This window comes from Physella acuta, unplaced genomic scaffold (genome assembly GCF_028476545.2).
Source record: "Physella acuta isolate Inbredline_101_S28 unplaced genomic scaffold, ASM2847654v3 ptg000642l, whole genome shotgun sequence".
NCBI classification, from domain to species: domain Eukaryota; kingdom Metazoa; phylum Mollusca; class Gastropoda; family Physidae; genus Physella; species Physella acuta.
The window spans coordinates 769,732-791,687 of NW_026732161.1; the positions used below are offsets into that span (position 1 = coordinate 769,732).

The 21,956-nt window shown below is 29.8% G+C and overlaps 1 protein-coding gene and 1 long non-coding RNA gene across 2 annotated transcripts; one reads left to right on the forward strand and one right to left on the reverse strand.

Moving 5' to 3' along the window:
- The first annotated feature begins 1,525 nt into the window (after positions 1–1,525).
- LOC131948381 (uncharacterized) lies at positions 1,526–9,309 on the forward strand. The gene is made up of 3 exons (XR_009388002.1): positions 1,526–1,583; positions 8,895–9,010; positions 9,238–9,309. It is a non-coding gene; the product is annotated as an uncharacterized LOC131948381 (long non-coding RNA).
- LOC131948380 (contactin-5) lies at positions 4,683–21,572 on the reverse strand. Its single transcript, XM_059309988.1, has 28 exons — positions 21,424–21,572; positions 20,125–20,222; positions 19,864–19,949; positions 19,058–19,212; positions 18,642–18,755; positions 17,894–18,017; positions 16,975–17,180; positions 16,196–16,291; positions 15,738–15,863; positions 15,223–15,333; positions 14,818–14,923; positions 14,253–14,437; positions 13,904–14,055; positions 12,730–12,850; positions 12,103–12,252; positions 11,433–11,573; positions 10,946–11,112; positions 10,304–10,430; positions 9,838–9,993; positions 9,254–9,397; positions 8,836–8,930; positions 8,264–8,353; positions 7,818–7,965; positions 7,140–7,261; positions 6,626–6,821; positions 6,296–6,411; positions 5,615–5,792; positions 4,683–5,036 (listed from the first exon to the last, which is right to left on the reverse strand). Exons 1-28 carry the CDS (start codon positions 21,491–21,493, stop codon positions 4,915–4,917), a joined length of 3,702 nt encoding a protein of 1,233 aa, XP_059165971.1. The 5' UTR covers positions 21,494–21,572; the 3' UTR covers positions 4,683–4,914.
- Positions 21,573–21,956: the final 384 nt, after the last annotated feature.

The following is a 21,956-nucleotide window of genomic DNA, read 5'->3' on the forward strand; positions in this document are numbered from 1 at the left end:
GCTAAATACTTAGCAAATTCGTGCACCTAATCGAAAACAACTGGGGGGGGGGGTTAACAAAAAGAACGTTACTGTGTTCTATTCTACTATTTTCTGCAATGTTGAAGGGTGATTTTTTTCTATTCTGTTCCTCCACTCTCTCGCCTGCATTCTCATTCTACCCTGCCAAATCCCAGCCTACCCTGTGTGCCCTGCCCTTTTCCCCACCCCTACCCAATCCTACCCTACCCTAACTTGACTGCCCTGCCCCTACCCCTACCCTGCCAAATCCTACCCTACCTTGTGTGCCCTGCCCTTGTCCCCACCCCTACCCAATCTTACCCTACCCTAACTTGTCTGTCCTGCCCCAACCGTGCCCTTGCCCCCTTGCCCTGCCCCTGTCCCCTTAACCTTACCCTATCCTACCCACACCACACCACTCCGTTCCATTCCACCCCACCTGACTTTAACCTACTCCACTGTACTGCACTCTACTCCACTCTGCCCTGCTCTACTCTACACTCTACTCAAATCTACTCTGCTCAACTCTATTCTAGTCTGCGTTGCTTCCTTTTATATACTTAGTTAGGTTATAAAAGCGGTGGGGATGCGACAAGGAAAATTTAGATTTATTTTGAATAAATTAAAAATAAAATGATTACATTGTATTTTGTGATGTTTGTTTCTGTCCTCAAATACTTTTCTCACACGATTTCGAGACGACGTATATATATATATATATATATATATATATATATATATATATATATATATATATATATATATATATATATATATATATACATACATACATATATATATATATTTATAATTACAAGGTGACAGGGCAAATTATCCTAGACAAAATATCTCAGACAAAATATATAATAATACCCATGCATTCTTTTAACGCATCAAGACTCCACTAGTCTCTAAATTAGCTTAGGTTAAAATAAAAGTTCACTTTTGTTAATTAAATTTTAAAAAAATACTGTATATAATTCAGCACCTATTAAACCATTAGACTCTAATTTGGTTTAAACGGTAATTTAATTTTACTTTGATTAATTAAAAAAAAATACACTGTATTTTCAGCATCATGGTAAGTTTCAATTAATTTACATTCACTTTAATTTAAAAAGTCTACTCTGTATGTGTCTGCATTTAATAAAGTTTTGCTAATAAAATCTCACTTTGATGCAAAAAAAAAAAGTTGAAAGGAAAAGTGGTGGTACCGTTCGGTGCTTGTGACGAGGCTTGTATATCACATGAGAGATAAGCGCTGATACACATTTTTTGTGTATTGGGTTTAGGAGGTTCAAAGTCAACAATTGAACACCCCACAGCCTGGTACCTGATATCAAGACAAAAGTTCACTCGGTGTACCACACGGTACCAGCCAATACCGACCCATACACAACCCACTTATGATAGGCCGCCCGCGCTTGTTACATTCTAATTAGATTACCTGAATTTTTGGCCATTTTGTGTTATCATATTTTTTTACAAGCCAGTTTTTGTAACCCGCAGAACGGACGAAAAGCTTCGCAAAAATATAACAGATAAAATATAGTTTTAGTTATGATTGTGTTACCTTTGTATAGGTAAGTTGTAAGTTTTCTTTTATCAAAGAGACAGGAAGATTTGTTAAAAATTAATCCTAAAACACGTCTTCATTCATTGGTCTATAAGCCTACATTTTTTCATGGATAATTATTGGTCTAGCAGGTATATTTTTAATTAAAAAAATCAAGGCTAATGCAAAAAAATAAAATTCAATAAGAGTTAATTAACGAACTCCAGGTATGCGGTAAACATTTTTCTTTCAATTCAAGCTTATACGATTTACTCAACATTTGCCCAATATTTGGGTTGTATTTTGCTAATAATAAGCTTTTATTTACACTAGGATTTATTGTTTATTTTGTGTGGGTTGTGGCAAATATTATACCTCAATTTTAACCTACTTCTAATGCAGTGATTTCGACATATCTTTCCATATACGCTCCTCTTTGATGATAATGCAAGGATATCTCATTTTTAATCTAATTAGAAAATTAGTCATTAAAGTTTAAATATTTTAATTTAATCTTAAAAAAACATTAATGATTTTAATCAATTGTAATCCACATGTTCAGGCAAAAAGTTAGATTTGAAAGAGTTACTAACAAATCCAGGTACTATTTATAGGCGTATAATGTGTTAAGATGGTTTGCGTATTAAAAACCCCTAGCTACTCCTGCGTACGCCTCTGAAAAATACACGTATTTTGTAACATTAGCTAAAATATATCCAGACAAATAGCATATTTAGCACACACAAATACAAACATAACGTGATTATTACAAGCTTTTATTTAACTCACTTCCTCTGTCGACATTCTGTCGACAGTCTGTCTGTCTAGATGGAAACGCAGGAGTGAAAATTCGGACAGTTCTACTTGACCGATACGATTCACAGTTGGCACGTGGGTCAAGACATGAAGACAATGCAATCTGAATCTAAATTTGACTTAATTGGATGCCTAATTAATTTTTTATGAATTAATTAAAATTTGGACCGAATTAGCTGCGCCATCACGTAATGGCTGCGTTCAAAAACCATTGCGCGCCTACTGAACGTGATGTTCAGTAGGCGCGCAATAGTTTTTAGTCATGTAACTCTATTGTAAATAAAACTTGTAAAGTACTGAAAAAAAAATTCATAAAAAACGTTTTAATAACAAGCTTTTATGTAATGATGCACTAAAAAGTAGAAAATAAATTATAGACTACTATTTAAATAACTATAAAGAAAAGCGTGGGTGTCTTCCTTAACATTAGTAAAGGTATCCAATAGATACTAAAGTGACCCACGCTTTTCTTTATAGTTATTTAAATAGTAGTCTATAATTTATTTTCTACTTTTTAGTGCATCATTACATAAAAGCTTGTTATTAAAACGTTTTTTATGAATTATTTTAGTAATGATTAAGTTCTTAAATTGTGAACATTTGTAAACAAAACGATAATCAGAGTCAGACGAAGGTTACTTACTAGTTTTAATAAACTCATAAAACAATATTTTAAAGAAAACAAAACAATAAACAACATTCTCGGTTTGTAGGTAAAAGTTCTAATGTTTGCCTATTTCAAAGGTCTCGAAATCTAGGCCCAATGTATAGACATTGTTCACATCTAGATAAAAACAAAAGTTGAAAACAGGATGAGACATCTTTTCGAAGTTGATTTAATGCTTTTCCAATGTATAATAAATATGGGCCATGCTACTCAAAAGCTATGCGAAGAGAACTGAGAAACAGATTATTAAAGATACAAGGTCAAGTAACCTAGACAGTATTTCTCGTTGGCTGACTGCACTGAAAAAACGTATGTTGCTGTTTTATTTTTTTACACGCCCGTTTTTGTAGAATAGATGATAGCTTCACAAAAAAAAATTATATGATAAAATATAGTTTAGTTATGATTATGCTACCTTTGTATAGGTAAGTTGTAACATGTCTCTATATGAGACAGGAAGATTTGTTAAAAGTGATTCATAACACCTCCTCATTCCTCGAGGAATGAGGAGGTGTTAGAAATCAATTCTATTTTGACGAGAAATGTAGTTAATGAGTTACAGTAGTTGAAACTACTCTAAAATACGTTTCACCGACGCAAAAGCGTATTTTCTTGGCTATCAGTTTTATGAAATTTGTGTGACATCTATTGGAAATCCTAATTTGATTAGTTTTTTAAAGGTAAATTAAACATATAATTTAATTCAGATTTTATGTTTGTCATCGTGTTTTGACATTAGTGAAAAAAATTGTAAGAAATCGGTACAGTAGACAAGATATTTTTTTGAAAAATCGGAAATTGCATAAAGTACTACTTCCAGGTCGAAGAAAATCACTAACAATCTGAAATAATCAGGAGACCTATATATATATATATATATATATATACTATATATATATATATATACATACATGTATATATATATACTTTATATATATATATATATATATATATATATATATATATATATATATTTATATATATATATATATATATATATATATATATATATATATATATATATTTATATATATATATATATATATAAAGTTGTCTATATCAAAACCACTTTGATATAGACAACTTTATATACTGGTTGGTTTATAGCGTCCCCTTCTGTTATTGAATATAGTAATCTATCGAGTGATAGATTTTTAAAAATCTCCCCTTATTTTCGAAACCCTTTTATTATATTTTTTATGACTAATTAAACATCTAATTAAATAAAAAGATATAATAGCTTAGTGTTGTCATCTACGTGGAACGTATCTAGAAAGTTTGAACGAAATCGCTACATTAGAAGTGGGTCAAAATTGAGGTACAAGATTTGCCACAAACAAACAGACGCTACAAACTAAATAAAAGCTTGTAAACTAGAAATTCAAAGAAAAGTCCGAGAACAAAACAGAATTTTATTATTAAAATTTAAAGTACAACATTTTACAGTTATAAAAAATAAAATAAAGATAAGCCTAATGCTAAAAAAACATTATAAATGCCATCTTAGTTACAAATCAAAAAGCACCATTATCATTCAGGTGAATTAGGATATTAGGCACTTTATATATATATATATATATATATATATATATATATATATATATATATATATATATATATATATATATATATATATATATATATATATATATATATAAACTTATATATTAATCACTTCAGCACAATAATAATTATGTGTTAAACAGGACATTATGAGCAGTACTATTTTGACCAGTGGAAAATAGACATGTATAATACAATAACAAATAGTTTAGATGATAAACCAATTTTGTATGTTAGTTTGTGGAGGGTTAAAACATTTACACATAATTAAAGCTTGAAATATTTACAGGATTTTCAAAGAAATTTAATTTATTTACAATCCAAAACAGTATTTATAGAGAGCTATAATTATAAAAATTAAAAATGTATTCCCTTTTTTAATGTTTGAAAAGTTCAAGATTTCAGTTGTTTCTGGGTTATAAATAACTTGACCCTCTGTGAAGAAAGAAATGTGAAAAAAATAGATGACGTCTCTTATACCAACTTCTATAGCAATTAGTTTATAACACCAACATGTTTTGATATGTAATTAATTAGCAGAAAATTGAAAGATAAATTATAATTTAACTATGCATTGATAGATGCAGTAATGTGTGTTTAATAACTATGTTTAACTTGACACAGATATTATTTTTTTTGTCTTAATTTACTTTTTGTTGTGAAGATATTTCAAAATAGAAAACTGTAATAGCACACTAATTGAACTGCGGTAATCAATATTACGGCAAGTGTTACTTTGTATGTCAAATTGATATTAACCCAAACGTTAATTTTCCTCCATTGTATAACAATTTATTACATAATGGATTAAGATTTAAATATTTATGTTTATTCTCCCTTTCAATGGAATATTAATCTTCAATATTTATAAAAGAAAAAATTAATTAAAAGACTTTTTTAAAGTAATTGTACAGTAAATTGATTTTAAACAAAATTTGAATTTCTTTGAAATGTGTCAGAAAACCGTTTTTAAATGTTAAATTTTAGAATTTTAAGTTGAGTAAAAAACTTACCAAGTGTAAAATAAACAGTAGGACTGTTGACACCATCCCCCCCAAGACTGTAACCCATCACTCTAAGTGAGTAGACAATTCCTCGACTTACTCCATGGATGGGACCAAAGGTGCGCCGTTCACCAATGACTGTAATGTTTGCACTACGGATGTTTTCTGTGGAGGGCCACCATCGCAGCTGAAAATATAAAATCTAATAAAACATCTTCTGCATAGAACTAGGCAATATAGGTTCTTCTCTTAATATTAAGCTGAAGGCAAGGTTCAAATCTTTAATTAATACTAACAATTTAATTGATTTGACAGTTTTATTTTTTTGTAAGTTATCACAGAATGGTAGAACCTTAAAAAAAGGAAATTTTTTTTATCTGATTATTAAGTAAGAAATAAAAGATTACAGATGGTGTAGTAAATTTATGAAATATTTGAGATCAGCAAAATACTCAATAATAAAATTATGTGAATTAAATTTATTGTACTGTACAAGTTATCAAATATTAGGTCATAGTTAAAAAATGGAGAGCAAATAAATATCTCTGTTATGATAAGTATAGAGATGATATTCATATTAAAATTTTGTAACTTTAAGATGAAAATTTTTAATATAGCATAACTTCTGCACTTATAATTATTCAAAGACTATTGACATAGTACAGCCATTAAAATCTATTATTAGCTGACCTTGTATCCGATGATTGGCTCTTCATCAGCCTGTGATGAAACCCCCTTCCATGTAACAAACACAGCATTACCAGTGTGGGATCTTATGTGGACATACTCAGGGTACAGTTTAGGAGCTGAAACCATAATATTATAAAAGTTAATTTGTTTTGGTCTAATACACACAACAATTATGCTAGTAATAGGCTTTTAATTTCTTGTTGAAAACATTACATCTAAATAACATAACATTTAAATATAAAATATTTTGAGACAGGGCCAAATGCTATGTCTACAAGTTCTTACATTGTGAGCAAAACAACATTAAGTAGATAGACTAGGGCTACTCACGAGAATGGAATGTCTGACCGTAGTCATCTTCACTCAATGTCCCCATGCCAGCTGAAGTAAAAACCTGGACATTGACCCAGTAGTATGAAAATGGGTCAAGGCCAACCAGCAGAACTGACCCACAGTCACCATTTTCCTGGTCATCACAGTACATGTTGGAAGACTCCATGTCTTTGCCTGGTATCCAGTAGTTAATCTGGGATTAAATTGACAGCTTTACATCTAACAATACTTTAATCTGAACAAATATATTCATACATTTTTGTGTGGGCTTAACATCCTCTGACTTAGTTTTAAATAAGTTTTTCAATTATTAGCTTTTATTTTATAACAGTTGCTTTGCTTTTCATTAATTAAAATAACACTAATAAATCACTTTCTTTCTCTCTATTATTTTAAAAATAGAAATATATGTTTTTCAATGTAATTCATTCAAATTTTTGTAAGATTAAAAAAATATTTTCATTTTTAAATTGCATTAAACTAGATTTCACTATTTACGATGTAAAAATACCCCATATCCAACTACTTTTCCTCGAACATATTCCCTGATTTCAGGAATTGGTGTCCAAATAACTCGAAGACATGTTGCATTATAAGATTCAACATGCACATTAGTTGCTGCTCCTAATGGCACTAAAAGATACATGAAATTTAAAAATAAATGAGTATATTCATGAATATTAACAATATTCTTTTGTGATGCAGTCCTAGTAGTCTGATTTCTATAAGTGGTTTATGTGAATCTCAAACCTTTCTTTTAAAAGTAATTTTTTCATAGTTTATTAATTGCATTATAAATACAACTATATATGACTACACTCTTCACATTTATTAAAAAATAATTTAAAATAGTTTTTTAATAATAAAAAATACTTTGTATTTATGAATCCTATTATGAATATACTTTATTAAGACTATAAACATAAACACAGTAGGATATTTAGCTACATATAGATATATTAAATTTGCTAACATGTTAAAAGCATAAATATTAATTTATTTTTCTCAGGTACCACTATTAAGTATTGTAAATAATAATTTAAAAGATTGATTTAAAAATATTATTTCTTGAAAGCACACCTATTGATTAAACAACAATTCAGCAATTTAAAAAAAATGTATACTAGTTTATGATTTAAATTACGTATGAAATTACATTACATATCAAGTTATGTTATGCAGTACTTACTGTCTGGCTGAGACATAATGATCTGTACGGTAGAGTTAGGGCCTCGGCCCATACTGTTGAAAGCTCCAATTTTTATTTCATATTCTAAATAATAATTTTCTGCACCAATCAATGCAGAGAATTTCGTCTCTCTACCAGGAACATCTTCCTATCGACAAAAAAAAACAAACAACAACTGTTTAACAAACCATTGTATTGTTGAACTAGAGAAAGAATTACATGATATATAAAATAGATACACATTATCTTAAACCCTCATTTTAGTCACTTCTACTTGTATATCTATAATACTCACATCAAATACCAAACTTAATATCATACAAAAATTATTATATTAAATTCACCTCACATTTAAAAAAATTATCTGCATAATGACAATGAATGGGCACATACTTTTTTTAAGTTCACTAATAAGATGGTATACAAAGATTATATAACTTTCTTACCACACTCCATTTTGTATCTGTATTCGCTTTTTTCCTATAGTAAACTGTATAGCCAACATTTTCTCCTGTCAGGTCCTCCTCACTCAAAGGCTGTAGATGTAAGAAATTTTACATTGATTTTTAAGTAAAAAGCAAATTATTGAGTGATTAAAAACTATCGATCGTCAAAGTGAAATGTAACAACAACTATGGACCAATATTTGATTTGTTGTATATTTTTAAACATTGTAAATCATTTAAAAAATTCCTTTTCATTTATAAATTTCAAATAATATTTGAAGTTTATTTCTCTATTGTATTTAAAGACTAAATCTGCATTTGATTTTGTAAAATGAATTCAAACTAGTGCTATAAATATTTAAGCTAAATATAATATATTTAAGTTAAATATAAAAAACTCAGACTTTGGTTCCTTAACTTTGGTTATATGCAATATATTGTATATCTTTTTATTTGTATTCATGTTAATAGTTTAAATAAGCTATGTAGACTATTCCCATAGAAATAGTTATCTTAATACTTTTAATACCCAATCATTATGACAACTAAACACCATTATTGCAAATGATTACCTCCCATTCTATAGCCAAAGTACCAACAGGCCCCCAACTCTCACTGATCTTATTTACAGGGACAGCAGGTGCTGCATCAGGTATTTTATAGTAGGCTGGAAGTTTCAAACAATACAAAAATTGGGCCCGATCATTAAGTTACATCTTTAAGATATTGCAAAACAGATGTTTAAAGGTATAAATGAACAGACAATATTTGCACTTTAATTTATTAAAGTTTAATGTTTTCTAAAATTTTAATGAACTTTAGAACAGCTACTTTAATCTGCTTTATTAAAATATGATCCTTAAAATATTTTCTTATGATTCTAGTTTAGTCTTAAATTAATTTCATTTGATATGAATATAGTCTACTAAAATAATATAATTTATATAATTTCCTAAGATACTAATATAAAGCAGGATAATGACAACATACATGATGGTAAAGATGGTGGACCTCTGCCATATCTGTTGTAAGCAACCACTCTGAACCTGTAGGATGACCCTGGCTTAAGGTCATGGACATCATACAAGCACCTGCCTACTCTGTTGTGGTCAATAGCCTCGACTAAGGTAATGTCTGCAGCAAACAAATATAAATTAAACATTCAATACAGGCCTAGATGGTAAATACAACGAGTTTTTGAATAAGTTGAAATTAAGAGAAAAAATTAATTATAAATATTTTAATATAGGCCTAGGCCTAAATGGTAAATCTAAGGAGTTATTTAAAAATATTTAGCAAGTTAAAAAAAAAAATTATTAATATTTTTAATACAAAATGCTAAAAATGCTAAATTTTTTTTTGTTCAAATTTAAATCATACTAATTAAAGATCCATAATACAAAAGTAAAAAAAAATATTTTAACATTTCTGGTTGAACTAATATAAATACTAACTTGTTTTCTTATTTTACATCTGATTAAAGATTATAATAAAAAATATCTTCAACAACTTAACTACTGTTGAATTAAATACCGTACTAAAATTTTACCTTGATGAAAATTTCAAAGACTCACCATTCTTTATTACCCTCCAAGTGTGGTTAAAATTTGTACTGAACTCAATGTGAAATTTTGTGATGTCTGCATTGTTGTTTGGACCAATCACCCACTTGACAGTGGCATTCCTGCCACTGATGGCGGCAATTACTCCACCAGACTCTCCAGGTGGACCTTCAAAACATGGATGATAGACACAATTTTAATTCATTGTTCACATTTGTTCTTCACATATGATTAAAATGGTTGGTTACCATCAGCTAATGAGAAATAATTTTAGGAAGGAAAAAATGAAAGATTATAAATGCAAAAAAAATGTTATTTAATTATTTTGATGAATTTAAACTTAGTAATGTATACATCTATATTTACATGAGGAATGGAATGGCATTTATCTTGCATTGAACTGTGTTGTTAAATAGCATTTATCTTACATTGCCTTATGTTGTTGAATATATTTTAGTTTACGTATATTCCAGTTTACCATATACAGTTAGTGTGGCTGTAACACGGATGGAATCATCAACTGAGACAGCTGTACATCCGTACTCCCCAGTGTGATACACTTGAGCATTAGTGATGTAAAGACCAGGTACAGACCCTCTATCTCCCTATGGCATTCAGATAGGTACATATTTACAAGATTATAAATTTTGTTCAAAAGCAATAGCTGAGTAATATATATATATATATATATATATATATATATATATATATACATACATATATATATATAAATATGTATATATATGTATATATATATGTATATATAATATATATGTATATATATATCCAGTATGTTTATGTATATATAATTTTCAACATCAGGAAGGGAAGTGTTGGTTGACACTCCTGGACCAAAGTTGAATGTACCCACATGTTGAACGATGTGTTCGGATGGTAAATACATGACTGCTAACTCAATAGTCTAGTGTTAAGCTCATAAGATGTTCCTGAATCCATCCATAATGTAAGAGTATTTGATGCAGGTTAACTAAGTAAAGTCTTATGTTGAGGTCACAGAAACAGGTGAACTCTAGGTTATGGACCACCTGGTTTGGAAGGTTACCTTTACTAAGCACACCTGTATTTATGTATTAATCTCATTTAGTTTGACAGAACTCACCTGCATGTAATGTGGCTCAATGGCATAATTAATCTGTCTCCCAAATATGTCCCAGACATAGACAAGGTCCTTTTGTTTACTGTCATACGATGCTTGACAGCCTAGAAAAGCTGTTGAGTTCACATCTACTCTTGTGCTGATAGGGGTCACTATCATTGTTGTCTTAGCTTGGGTACAAAATATCAGAAACTTTACATGATAATTAAATGACTTATGTTCAAATCCTATGTAAAAGTAGTTAATGCATTTTGAGTGAATTTAAAACCAAAACATTTTCTTTTTTTCTTTTAGAAATTAGACTTTAGAGAGTAAATGAAACTATTTTTGGTAAAATATAATATATACTTTGTTCACTCTTTGAAAAAATCTGAACTTAGTAGTAGTAGGCCTACATAAAATAATACTCTATAATTAAAAATAAATATTCTAATTTTTTTATAAACAAATAAAAAATGCATTTGTGCTTGTAAATATAACTTGGTCTTACACACAATCCTAAGTTTTCCAGAGCTGCTAGCTGATCCCAAGTAATTAGTAGCTGTACATTGGTAAATGCCCTCATCACTTTTCTGTAACTCATTTATTTGCAAGTTGCCATTTGGTAGCTGTACCAGTTTGGCATCTGTATCTGTTAGGTGGTGGCCAAAAATGTTTTCAATAAACAAGCCAAAAAGTTTATTAATTTAGAAAAGGTGAGAAGCAACTTGATAAGTAATGTTCATGAACTATAATATTTAGTTAGTTCGACTCACAGTTTATCAATTTTAAAGTTTGAGAAGTAACTTAATAATATTTATATGCCACATTTTCTTCCAACATTACAATCAAGGACAAATATATTAAGGAGCAATATATTAAAGTATTATCAATTAATTAGTTCAGCTTAACATTAAAATATCAATTCAAATGGAATGTGGAACAACATAGCCTAACTGACATATGTTAATAATGTAGGCCTAATTGAGATAGTTCAATAAAGTAGGCATATTTTCTTTTTAAATCCTTGTGAACTTTATATATGTTATGTTTATGTCAATTAATGAATTAATTTAAAACAAAAAAAATAATTTTAATTAGCCATGTAGGTACTAACATTTTTATGTAAGCATTTAAATTTTTTTTATTTATAAGATCATTAGTTTTGATGTGTAGCTGACCTTCAGACAATGAGAGTGGGACTCCGTCCTTCATCCAGGACAGTGTAGGTTGCGGTGCTGCCTCTGGTTGGCAGCGTATTGTTACTGACCCACCCTCTGTTGCCATCTGAGATGGGTTCAAAGGTCGTCTTTCAAAGGATGGCTTGAACGCTGATTAATGGTATTTCTATTTAAGTAAACTCTAAGTATTATTTTAAATATCTAGACAGAAAATTACTTTCATTGTGGGTCTATTATTTAGCAAACTTTAATTCATTTTAATAACTCATGAATAAACATTTAGGATTTTCAACAAAGCATATGTAATAAATCTTCTAAAAGTTTTGACAAACAAATAGTTTACACTAAATTTGACTTACATATTTCTTATAATTTTTTCTTTATTTTGTATAAAAATAAATAAATATTTAGCGTTAATGAAGGCACATGCAGCATAGTTACAAATAATGGGGAGTGGGGATATGGTAAATGGCTATAGAAAGGCTGCCCTGCCATTGGAGTAAGTATAAGTCCAATATAATTATGTAGGAGAGTCTGATCTTTACAATATGCATTTAAACCCTGAACCCTTCGCAGTACATTTCTGTTTAGAATACATACATTTTAAAGTCTAGGCCTATTTCTTACCAAGCACCCTAATCTGAGCTGAACTAAATGTTGAGCCGTGTGTATTTTTAGCCTCACACTGGTACATCCCATTGTGTTTGATGGGGTCCGCGTTGTGAATAGTCAGTATGTTTGTTCGAACCTAAGATATTCATTTTAGTTTTAAACATGGTAAAATAAACAGATGATTTTAATTCAGATGCTTTAAAAATATAGTTTTATTTTACCGATTGTTTAATTATATTCCACCATTACTCAGCAAAGCTAAATTTTTATCAAGTATGTCATTTACATATATGTATTAATAAGATTTACCTCTTTATTTCATAGAGGAATATAAAAGTAATGGCGATAGTGTTGTTTGAACAACTGAATTTCATAGAAACCAAGGTAACATGAAAAAATCATAGTTTGTGAATACTATAAAAATTCTAATAGTGGGAATTTATTTTATTTATAAAAAAGACTTAATCAGGGTTTGAAAAAGTTCTTTTCAATTCTTTATGGAAGCCTTCCAAACAAATTGATTTCCTTTATTGCAGAATATTGAAAAATAAAACTAAAATCCTAGAACTTCAAATTTTGAACGATAAATGGAAATAGCCCCATTAGTATGCTACATATAACTATCAGAAACTTGTTTATTTCAGTTTCATAGAACAGAGAATATTTAGAATTTATCATTCAACTACTGCTAACCTCGGTTTCATAGAATAGAGAATATTTAGAACGAGCCGACCCGCGGCGTTTCATACGCCGATATTTAATTGTTTTATTTTCTACTTTTCGGTCATTCATAATTTGTGAATTCGACAGTATCAACGCTGCCACTGAAAATATTTGCTTTAAAACACTATCAGTATGTCGTTAAGGACGATACCCCCCCCACCCTCCTTTCCCCCAACCCCAACCATACACCCCCCACCCCCGTGAAAGCAAAGTAGCCTCCTCTTAGTTACCTCCCCTAAGTTTCAAACTAAATTATCTGCCCCTAATAGCCGTCACTAAACCCGGCTGTACAATTGTAAACATTTAGTGTGAACCACAGCTCACCAGACCATGTGGGGGTGGGGGAGGTTGCAATATGCCTAGAGAGGAAGAGAGGGGACTGCTAGGCGCACAAATTACAGCTAGTTTTCTAACATCTCCAAGAAGAGAATTATATATGTAGATGTATCATCTAATTACCACTTACTTCAGTTTCTCCTTCAATGTTACCAATAATTTTCCCATTTTTGTACCAAGTATACACTGGTGCTGGTACTCCAATGGCCTCACATCTCCAAGTTAAGGGACTGTTGACGTCTATGTGCTGGTCCTTCAGTGGGAAGATGAAGAATGGCTTTGCTAGAAGAGACATATTAAAATAATTATGTTAGAAAGCAAAATATGAAGATATTTCTAAATAATTTTAACAAACTGGCTTAGTAAAAGTATTAGTAGTATTATTTTGTTCTGGGTGAAGTCTATAGAAAACAAAAGACCAACTAGTTTCTTTTTAAAAAATCAGTGTCTTATACATAGAGCCTACAAAAATCTTGTACCTTGTATGACCAAGTTCATGGACTTCTCAGCCATACCACTGCTGCCCCTCTCTACCCTACATGTGTAATTCCCAGCATCCTCTAGTTGGGCATTAGGTAAAGTTATGACACGCCCATGTTCAGATAACTCTGCCTTGTTGGGTAATGGGCCATTGTCTTTCTTCCAGGAGTAGTGAAGTGGTAATCTTTTTAAAGTAATTGAGAGCAAAATTACCTTGCATTTGGGTAGGAAGTTAGAGGGGAAAATGATTATTTATTTTTGTTGATAATAATGGAAAAATCTGTAAGGTATATTTAAAAATTAAATTGACATCTTTGATATAAAAATTAAGTAAATAAATGTGAAGGATATCATGAGATGAATAACTAATTAACTATTGATTAGTATTTATAAAAACTAGGCCTACTTGGTTTTACAGTCAGTTTTGAATAAATTTTTATTTTTTTAAAAATACAAAAAATATAATTAATGTGGCTCAAGTGGCTAGATAAATTGAAATAATTAGTTAAATTCCTTGTTATTTTTATTTACATGTATTTTCTCATACAAATTTTTTTTCCTTACTTTCCATAAGCAAAACATTCTATTGTAAGAAGATTGCCTCTGAGGGATGGAACAGGAAAAACAGCAGGAAAATCATTGTGAATTTCTGGACCATAATTACTTGGAGCTTAATTCAGAAAATATTTTTTTGTAAAGGCCGTTTTCAAAACATATGCATGTTTACGATTTTAATATACATTCAAGTATTAATGTGTTAAGTATTCACTTGTATTAAATCAATAGGCCTATAGCCCATGATAAAAAAACAATTTTAAGAAATTATTTTTTTTACCATTAACAATTATCATCATAAACAGAATGTTAAAATAAATCCTTAACAAATCCTATGATAGTATTTATGACACTATTAATTAATTCAGGTTTTTTTTTTCCATTCATTTAAAGAGAAGAAAACAAATAGCATACAATCGCCTGTAATGACCAATTTGATTCCCAGACTTGTCCTGCTCTGCCACTGTTCTGAAGCCATTTCCTGACCCACTGGAGCCACCAGTGCCACAAAACAGTGATAAAAACCTAAATGGAATCAACAGTAACAATAGCCTTTAGAAATCAAAGCATCAATAATATAGACATTTCTAAATGGAAAAAAAAATTCCCATTAATTATCTAAATAGGCCTACTAATGAGAAAAAAATGACAATAGCCTAGGTAAATATTTAAGTGCAGTAAAGAAGTGATGTATATAGACATTCTTTTTGAAATAATCTTAATTTTTATAATTATAATCAATTGTAAATGTTTAATCTAATACCCCTTTCACAATTAAAAACAAATCACTGCTGCAACAAGTGGTATATGATTTAAGTAAGTATTTTTTTATTTTTTTATGGTCTTACACTGTATTGAATTATAACAAAATATTATTTTCAGCTATTTTATTTGTATACAAATATTAGGCTAATATTAAAGATAGTAACCTGCATCTGAATTTGAAGTTTCAGATAAATAAGCTTTGCCGTTGAGAGAAACAAATTGATGAGGGTGAAGGTCAGTTCTCAGGAAGTTGGGGCCGCCATCTTCCTTGTACCATCTGATGTGTATTGCTGTTAAAGGCCGAAAATACTTTCTTTAAACGGGTAATTTAAAAGTAAAGTAAAAGTTCCCTTTCAAACCTGACGGTCTATAGTGCAAGTAAAGTAGAGTTCACTTGTTTCTGTGAACTTGGCATATGAAAATGGTAATTTATTTTACTTTATTTTCTACATTTATTAAAAACTATTGTTTTTAACATATATGTAAAATGTTCATAGTTTGAAATTTTTTTTTTAAGTTGAATGAACTGATATTCTGAAACAGGTTTAAGGTTGCCATCATTAAGAAACAAGAAATTACAACAAAAATTAGCAGAGTACATTAAATTGTAAGCTTGGTGTACCTGGATTGTATAGGGGTGGCTTGCAGCTTAAGACCGTACCCTTGTACATAAGAGCTGTCACAGAACCAGGCGGATCATTGGAAAATTCTTGCAAATCTGAAGATAGGTTGTTTTTTTTTAAATTTTAAATATACTATAGGATCATTAGAAATTCTTGTAAATCTGAGGATAGGTTGTTTTTTTTTAAAATAATTTTAAAATCGTCAATTTAGAAAAAAATAAAGCATATTCTATAAGATCATGGAAAAATTATTTTTTCAATTATTTCTTCAATTAAAAAATGTGAATTATTTTTAATGTGGGAAATTTTCTTTTTTTAAAATAATGATGCAAATTTAAGCAGAACATTGGAAAATGTTTTTTCAATTATAAAATTTAAATTTTGAATAAGGGGCAATTTTGCTTTCTAATAATGATGCAATTCTAGAGTATCTCTTGCAAATCTAAGTGTAAGTTATTATTTTGTCAATAATACTATTTAGATTATTTTTAATAAAGGTTATCTTTCTTTTTAATAATGAAGCCATTTCCAGAGGATCATTGGAAATTCCTGTACATTTAAATGAAGTTTTGATACTCTTTTCTATGCTTAGAAACGTATAATTAAAAATATAAGTAATTCAATGTTAATTTAAGTTTAAAAACTAAAGGTTTTATCACTGCTACATTTTGTTTTGTTTTAGGTTAAAAACTAGTTATTTATTCAATATCTGCATGCAGCTTCTCTTCCAGATCAATGTCTCAACACAGACTGAAATTTAAAAAAAAGCAACTCTTACATCCAAAATTAATTTCAACAGGATTAGAAATAACTGATCCGAGGATGTTTATCGCCATACACTGGTAGACACCCTCATCCCTGTTTCCTACTGGCCTGGAGATGAGCAGTTTACCATTAGTTATGGTGTAGTAGCTGTTGGTCTCCACCAGAGTTAGCTCCCCTGTCCTTGATTTCTTGTACCATTCATATTTTGGTTGGGGGTTACTGATAAGAATTATATTCACTTTGTTTATAAGCAGTATTGGAACTCAATTATGGTTAAATGAAGTTTAAATAATAAACATTTTATGAAGAACTAATTTAAAATATATATTTAGGGGTCAATTTAGGGGTCAATTACATAAACATTTTAATATAATGAATGCCTGTAAACTAATGTTTAGACATACAATTTTTTAAATTTAAACATCTTTTATAATGTTGGTCAATATTAAAATAAGTTATATCAATATAGTTTTCACATTTAAAACTTTGCCTAACACTGACAATGCCTCACAGCCACACACTATTATGATACTGACAACACCTCATAGCCACACATTCATGTAACACTGTCCATACCTCATAGCTACAAACTATTATGACACTGAACACACCTAACATCCACACACTATTATGACACTGAGCACACCTAACATTCACACACTATTATGACACTGAAGACACCTAACATCCACACACTATTATGACACTAAACACACCTAACAGCCACACACTATTATGACACTAAACACACCTAACATCCACACACTATTATGACACTGAACACACCTAATATCCACACATTATTATGACACTAAACACATATAAAATCCACACACTATTATGACACTGAACACACCTAACTTCCACACACTATTATGACACTGACCATGAATCATAGTCTCTCATAGGCCTACATGTAACACTATCCATACCTCACAGCCACACATTCCACATGCACCTCACTGATGTCTCCCACCACTACAATAGTCTGAGGCTGTACAATAATTTTTGGTCCATACATCACATCATTAGGGTTGGTTACATTGGTGCCAAACACTGCAACACAAAATTTAAAACTGAAATATCTAGCTGCACATTTTTAAACACAATTCATTATTTTTGGTAACTTGTAATTTAAGAGTAGATATATCATTTATAAGAAAAAATCCCTTATAATTTGAGAGAGATTGTTTCAAACCAAGATATAAATTACTTACAATGGGATACATAACTTCCTCTCATTAAAATGCTTTTAATATTACAAAAATATAACTGATAGTGACTGACAAATGAACACTTTCAGTTAGTTACTAATTTGTATTTTGTAGCCATATATATATATATATATATATATATATATATATATATATATATATATATATATATATATATATATATATATATATATATATATTTATATATATATATTCATATATATATTTAAATATATATATATTCATATATATATATATATATATATATATATATATATATATTCATATATATATATATATATATATATATTCATATATATATATATATATATATATATATATATATATATATATATATATATATATATATATATATATATATATATATATATATATATCAATAATTTAGCTAACAACTGATTAGAAGCTTGTAAATAATTGTAGAATGTAATAACAGATAACGTACTGTGATCTCTGTCTTGTTGAACGATTCTATAGGCCTCATCGAGACTTATCTCACAGACATAGGAGAGCTGTTCTGTTTGTTTGGTCCTGTCCCATTTAAACTGGCTTGATATTGCTGGAGTGTATCAAATACAAGCAATATCAATCACATTTTCTTTCACTTCAGAAAGTAATTCAATTTATTACAGTAGATATTTGCAAATATAATTTCAAGGCTGTTTAAATTTTGAAGGTATTTAAAATTTTGTTTTCATGTTTGCATTATAACTATAATTGCTAAATAATTTAAAAATATACTATACCAGTATCAATACTTGAAATATCGACAAGAATGATAGGCTAATGAACAAGAAAGATCTCATTTGTTTTTATTATTAGAAAAAAAATAACGAAGACAGTAAAGTACATGCCACATACTTGAGTAGCTGTAAACAAGATTATTGCCCTTCTCAATTGAATTATAGTCTCCTTCAAAATGCCAGTAGTCCGGAGTAGACAACACACGAGTTCCATCCCCTTCCCACCTCATGTTATCTCCCCTGCCCACTCCGCTCGTCCACCATTGGTTTTTCCTAAGAAGAAAAACAACTAACTTATTAGATGGTACAGGTTATCAGATATTCTTCCAGGCATCTCTTTGTAAGGGGGGGGGGGAGAGAGAGAGAGAAAAAAAAGTCTGAAAGAAACACTGCACTGTATCACGAACAGCACACTTTCGTTAGTTTTATTGCCTTAATTGCTTTTGTCTATTTTCCAACGATAACACGGATCCTTTAAATGACATACTGTAGGTATGTAGAATCTACATTTAGTCATAATATTCGTTTATATAAGAATGTGTGCACATGAGAAAAACCAGACCTGACCCCCAGAACATCAGAGTTTTATTACACCTAAATACACAATCCCTATCCGTAGCATAATTAAAATAAAAAGAAAATTGTGTTCATCATTCTTGTCATTATACAATAAAAAGAAAATGCTACCTCAAATAGATTTACCCTTTCAGCACCCACAAACGCTTGAATCACCTCACCATTAAATGTGTGTTAGGCGGTATCAAATTGGGTTGTATCTATTAACAACTGTTTACTTTCTTATATCACTTAAACATGACTGACTAGTAAAACATGTCAATGGAAATTGACAATACTGGCAACATCCCTGACTAAAGATGAATGAATCAAATACGCGCTAATTTGTGACTCTTATTGTAAACTCGCCTGTTCTGGTCATTCTTCGTCAACCAATCAGAAATAAAGTCAAATTCCTCACGTGTGTTGACGCTCAGGACGTATGCGCCATCAACCTAGATGGTAGTCAGGGCAAGATACAAAACAATTAATGACTGTCTTGTGGTGACTAAAATTAGATGGTTATTTGCGAAAAATAAATGTGGCGATGACATTATAATAAACACATTTTGTTGTTAACAAGAAGAGTTTTGTTTGGTTTTACGAAAAGTAATTTGGCTTTTTTTTTACCTGGCAACCCACTGTAGCCTCGATATAGTTTCTAGGCGGGTAAAAGTGAAAGTTGAAACATCTGCTTCCGGCGTATTCTACCCATCCGATTGGACATTCTTTATTTAAAAATAAAAGCAAAAAAATAAACAAAAATAAAATAAAACAGTTTGATGAATTTAAGATGTTTTGCCAAGTCTTTCTAACTTTCCTGCACCAAATTTAGTATTTATATTGAATTACAAACACATCTATTTGATCAATTTGTAAAATTTGAACATACTTAAGAATTTAAATCATACTTTAGAAAATGTAGATAGATATTTTAAACCACTTCAACATTTTCTGTTATAAAATTTTAATGGGGTCCGCTTGCTCTACGAAAACGGAAGTTTTGAAACTAGAAACATGGTAGGCCTATTGATTATTATCTATTATTGCTTTTGCGAGACTGTAGAATGTATTTTTTCCTCTGCCAACCCACACTATGGAATATCATGGATAGTAGTCCAAATATTTCTTAGCGTCGAAGTTGGTAATAGGCTTAAATGATCTTTTACAAATGCACTTCATTCTTAGATAGAGAAAGTAAGAGAATGTATGTCAATATATTTAAATACAAAACAGTAATGGATAAAAATAAATAAAAATTGCTTTCGTTGAATAAATTTTACATTTTCAATTGCTTACCAACATAGACCCTATTAACTAATTTTTAAAATGAGATTCTTGAATCTGATTGTAATCTTAATACACAAGAGTGCGTTAGTTACTGGTTTTTAACATTTAAATTCTGCCAAAACTCAGCGATAAAATTATTTTAAATGTATTACTCTGCTGTTAGTTTTTATAAGCTGCTCCATAGAGTATATTTCAGAATGTTCGACACAAAGTAAAACTGTAATTATGTTTTGTGAAGTTTGGTTTATATCAAAATATCCCAGAAAAAAAAGGTCAGACAAAATATTTGATGGTCGAAATATTTCATGACAAAATAAATTCATATTTTATGCACCGATGACATTATTCAATTATTGAAAAATTGTGATGTTATTATATCAATTTTGTATTGTTTGTTTAATAAAATGTAGCGTATATTTGCTTTATCAATCGGGTTTTTTTTTTCTTTAAATTTGTAAAATTTCACACATTAAATTCAAACGTAACTATTTTAAAAACTTGTAGTTTTTACTTTTAAATAAAAGGAATTAAAAAAAAAACCATAATGGAAACAAATACTTCTTAAACACATTGTTTTATAACATTGTTTTTGATAGCAATAAATGATTTCCCATAAAAAGGGCCTATATTTTTCCTTACCATTCGCAACCTGTGATGCTACCAACCATACTCTAAAAAGTAGAATTAAACTCAACTCCAAACTAACCATGGTGAAACAAAACAAAAACAGATAACTAAATTTTGTCAACCATGTTCTGTAACTCGAATACTGATTAGAGGAAATGACGAAGCCGTGTGTTTCCAATATGCCATGAGCCAGCGATAACACAAGGACAATAATTTACAACATGGTGTACTGGGCTTGGTCTTATAGACCTGTGTAATTTCTACAGCGTCACACTATGAGATATCTTTCCCAAGTTGTGTATAGCTTTTCCCAAGTTAGTATAGATAATGGGCTGGTAAACCTTCTCGCCAAATGCACACAACATAAAGACATGTAAAATAATTTAAAATTAGAGATTTAATCAGTTTAAAAAAATTAAAGATATCTAGCCTGGGGGTCATTAGCCTGGGATGAGAAGTGATTCCAAATTAGAAGTGTTTTAAAAATTATGAATTTTACCAGTTTTCGATCTAGTTTCTTTCCTACATTTTTCTCCCGGAGGAGG

Excerpts from the sequence above, each read along its gene's own strand:
- LOC131948380 (XM_059309988.1), bottom strand. The coding sequence starts at position 21,493 with ATGGTTAGTTTGGAGTTGAGTTTAATTCTACTTTTTAGAGTATGGTTG. Across the intron at positions 15,864-16,195 it reads GCCACCCCTATACAATCCAG|CAATACACATCAGATGGTAC; the intron begins GTACACCAAGCT and ends GGCCTTTAACAG. Across the intron at positions 6,822-7,139 it reads GAAAAGTAGTTGGATATGGG|ATTAACTACTGGATACCAGG; the intron begins GTATTTTTACAT and ends ATTTAATCCCAG.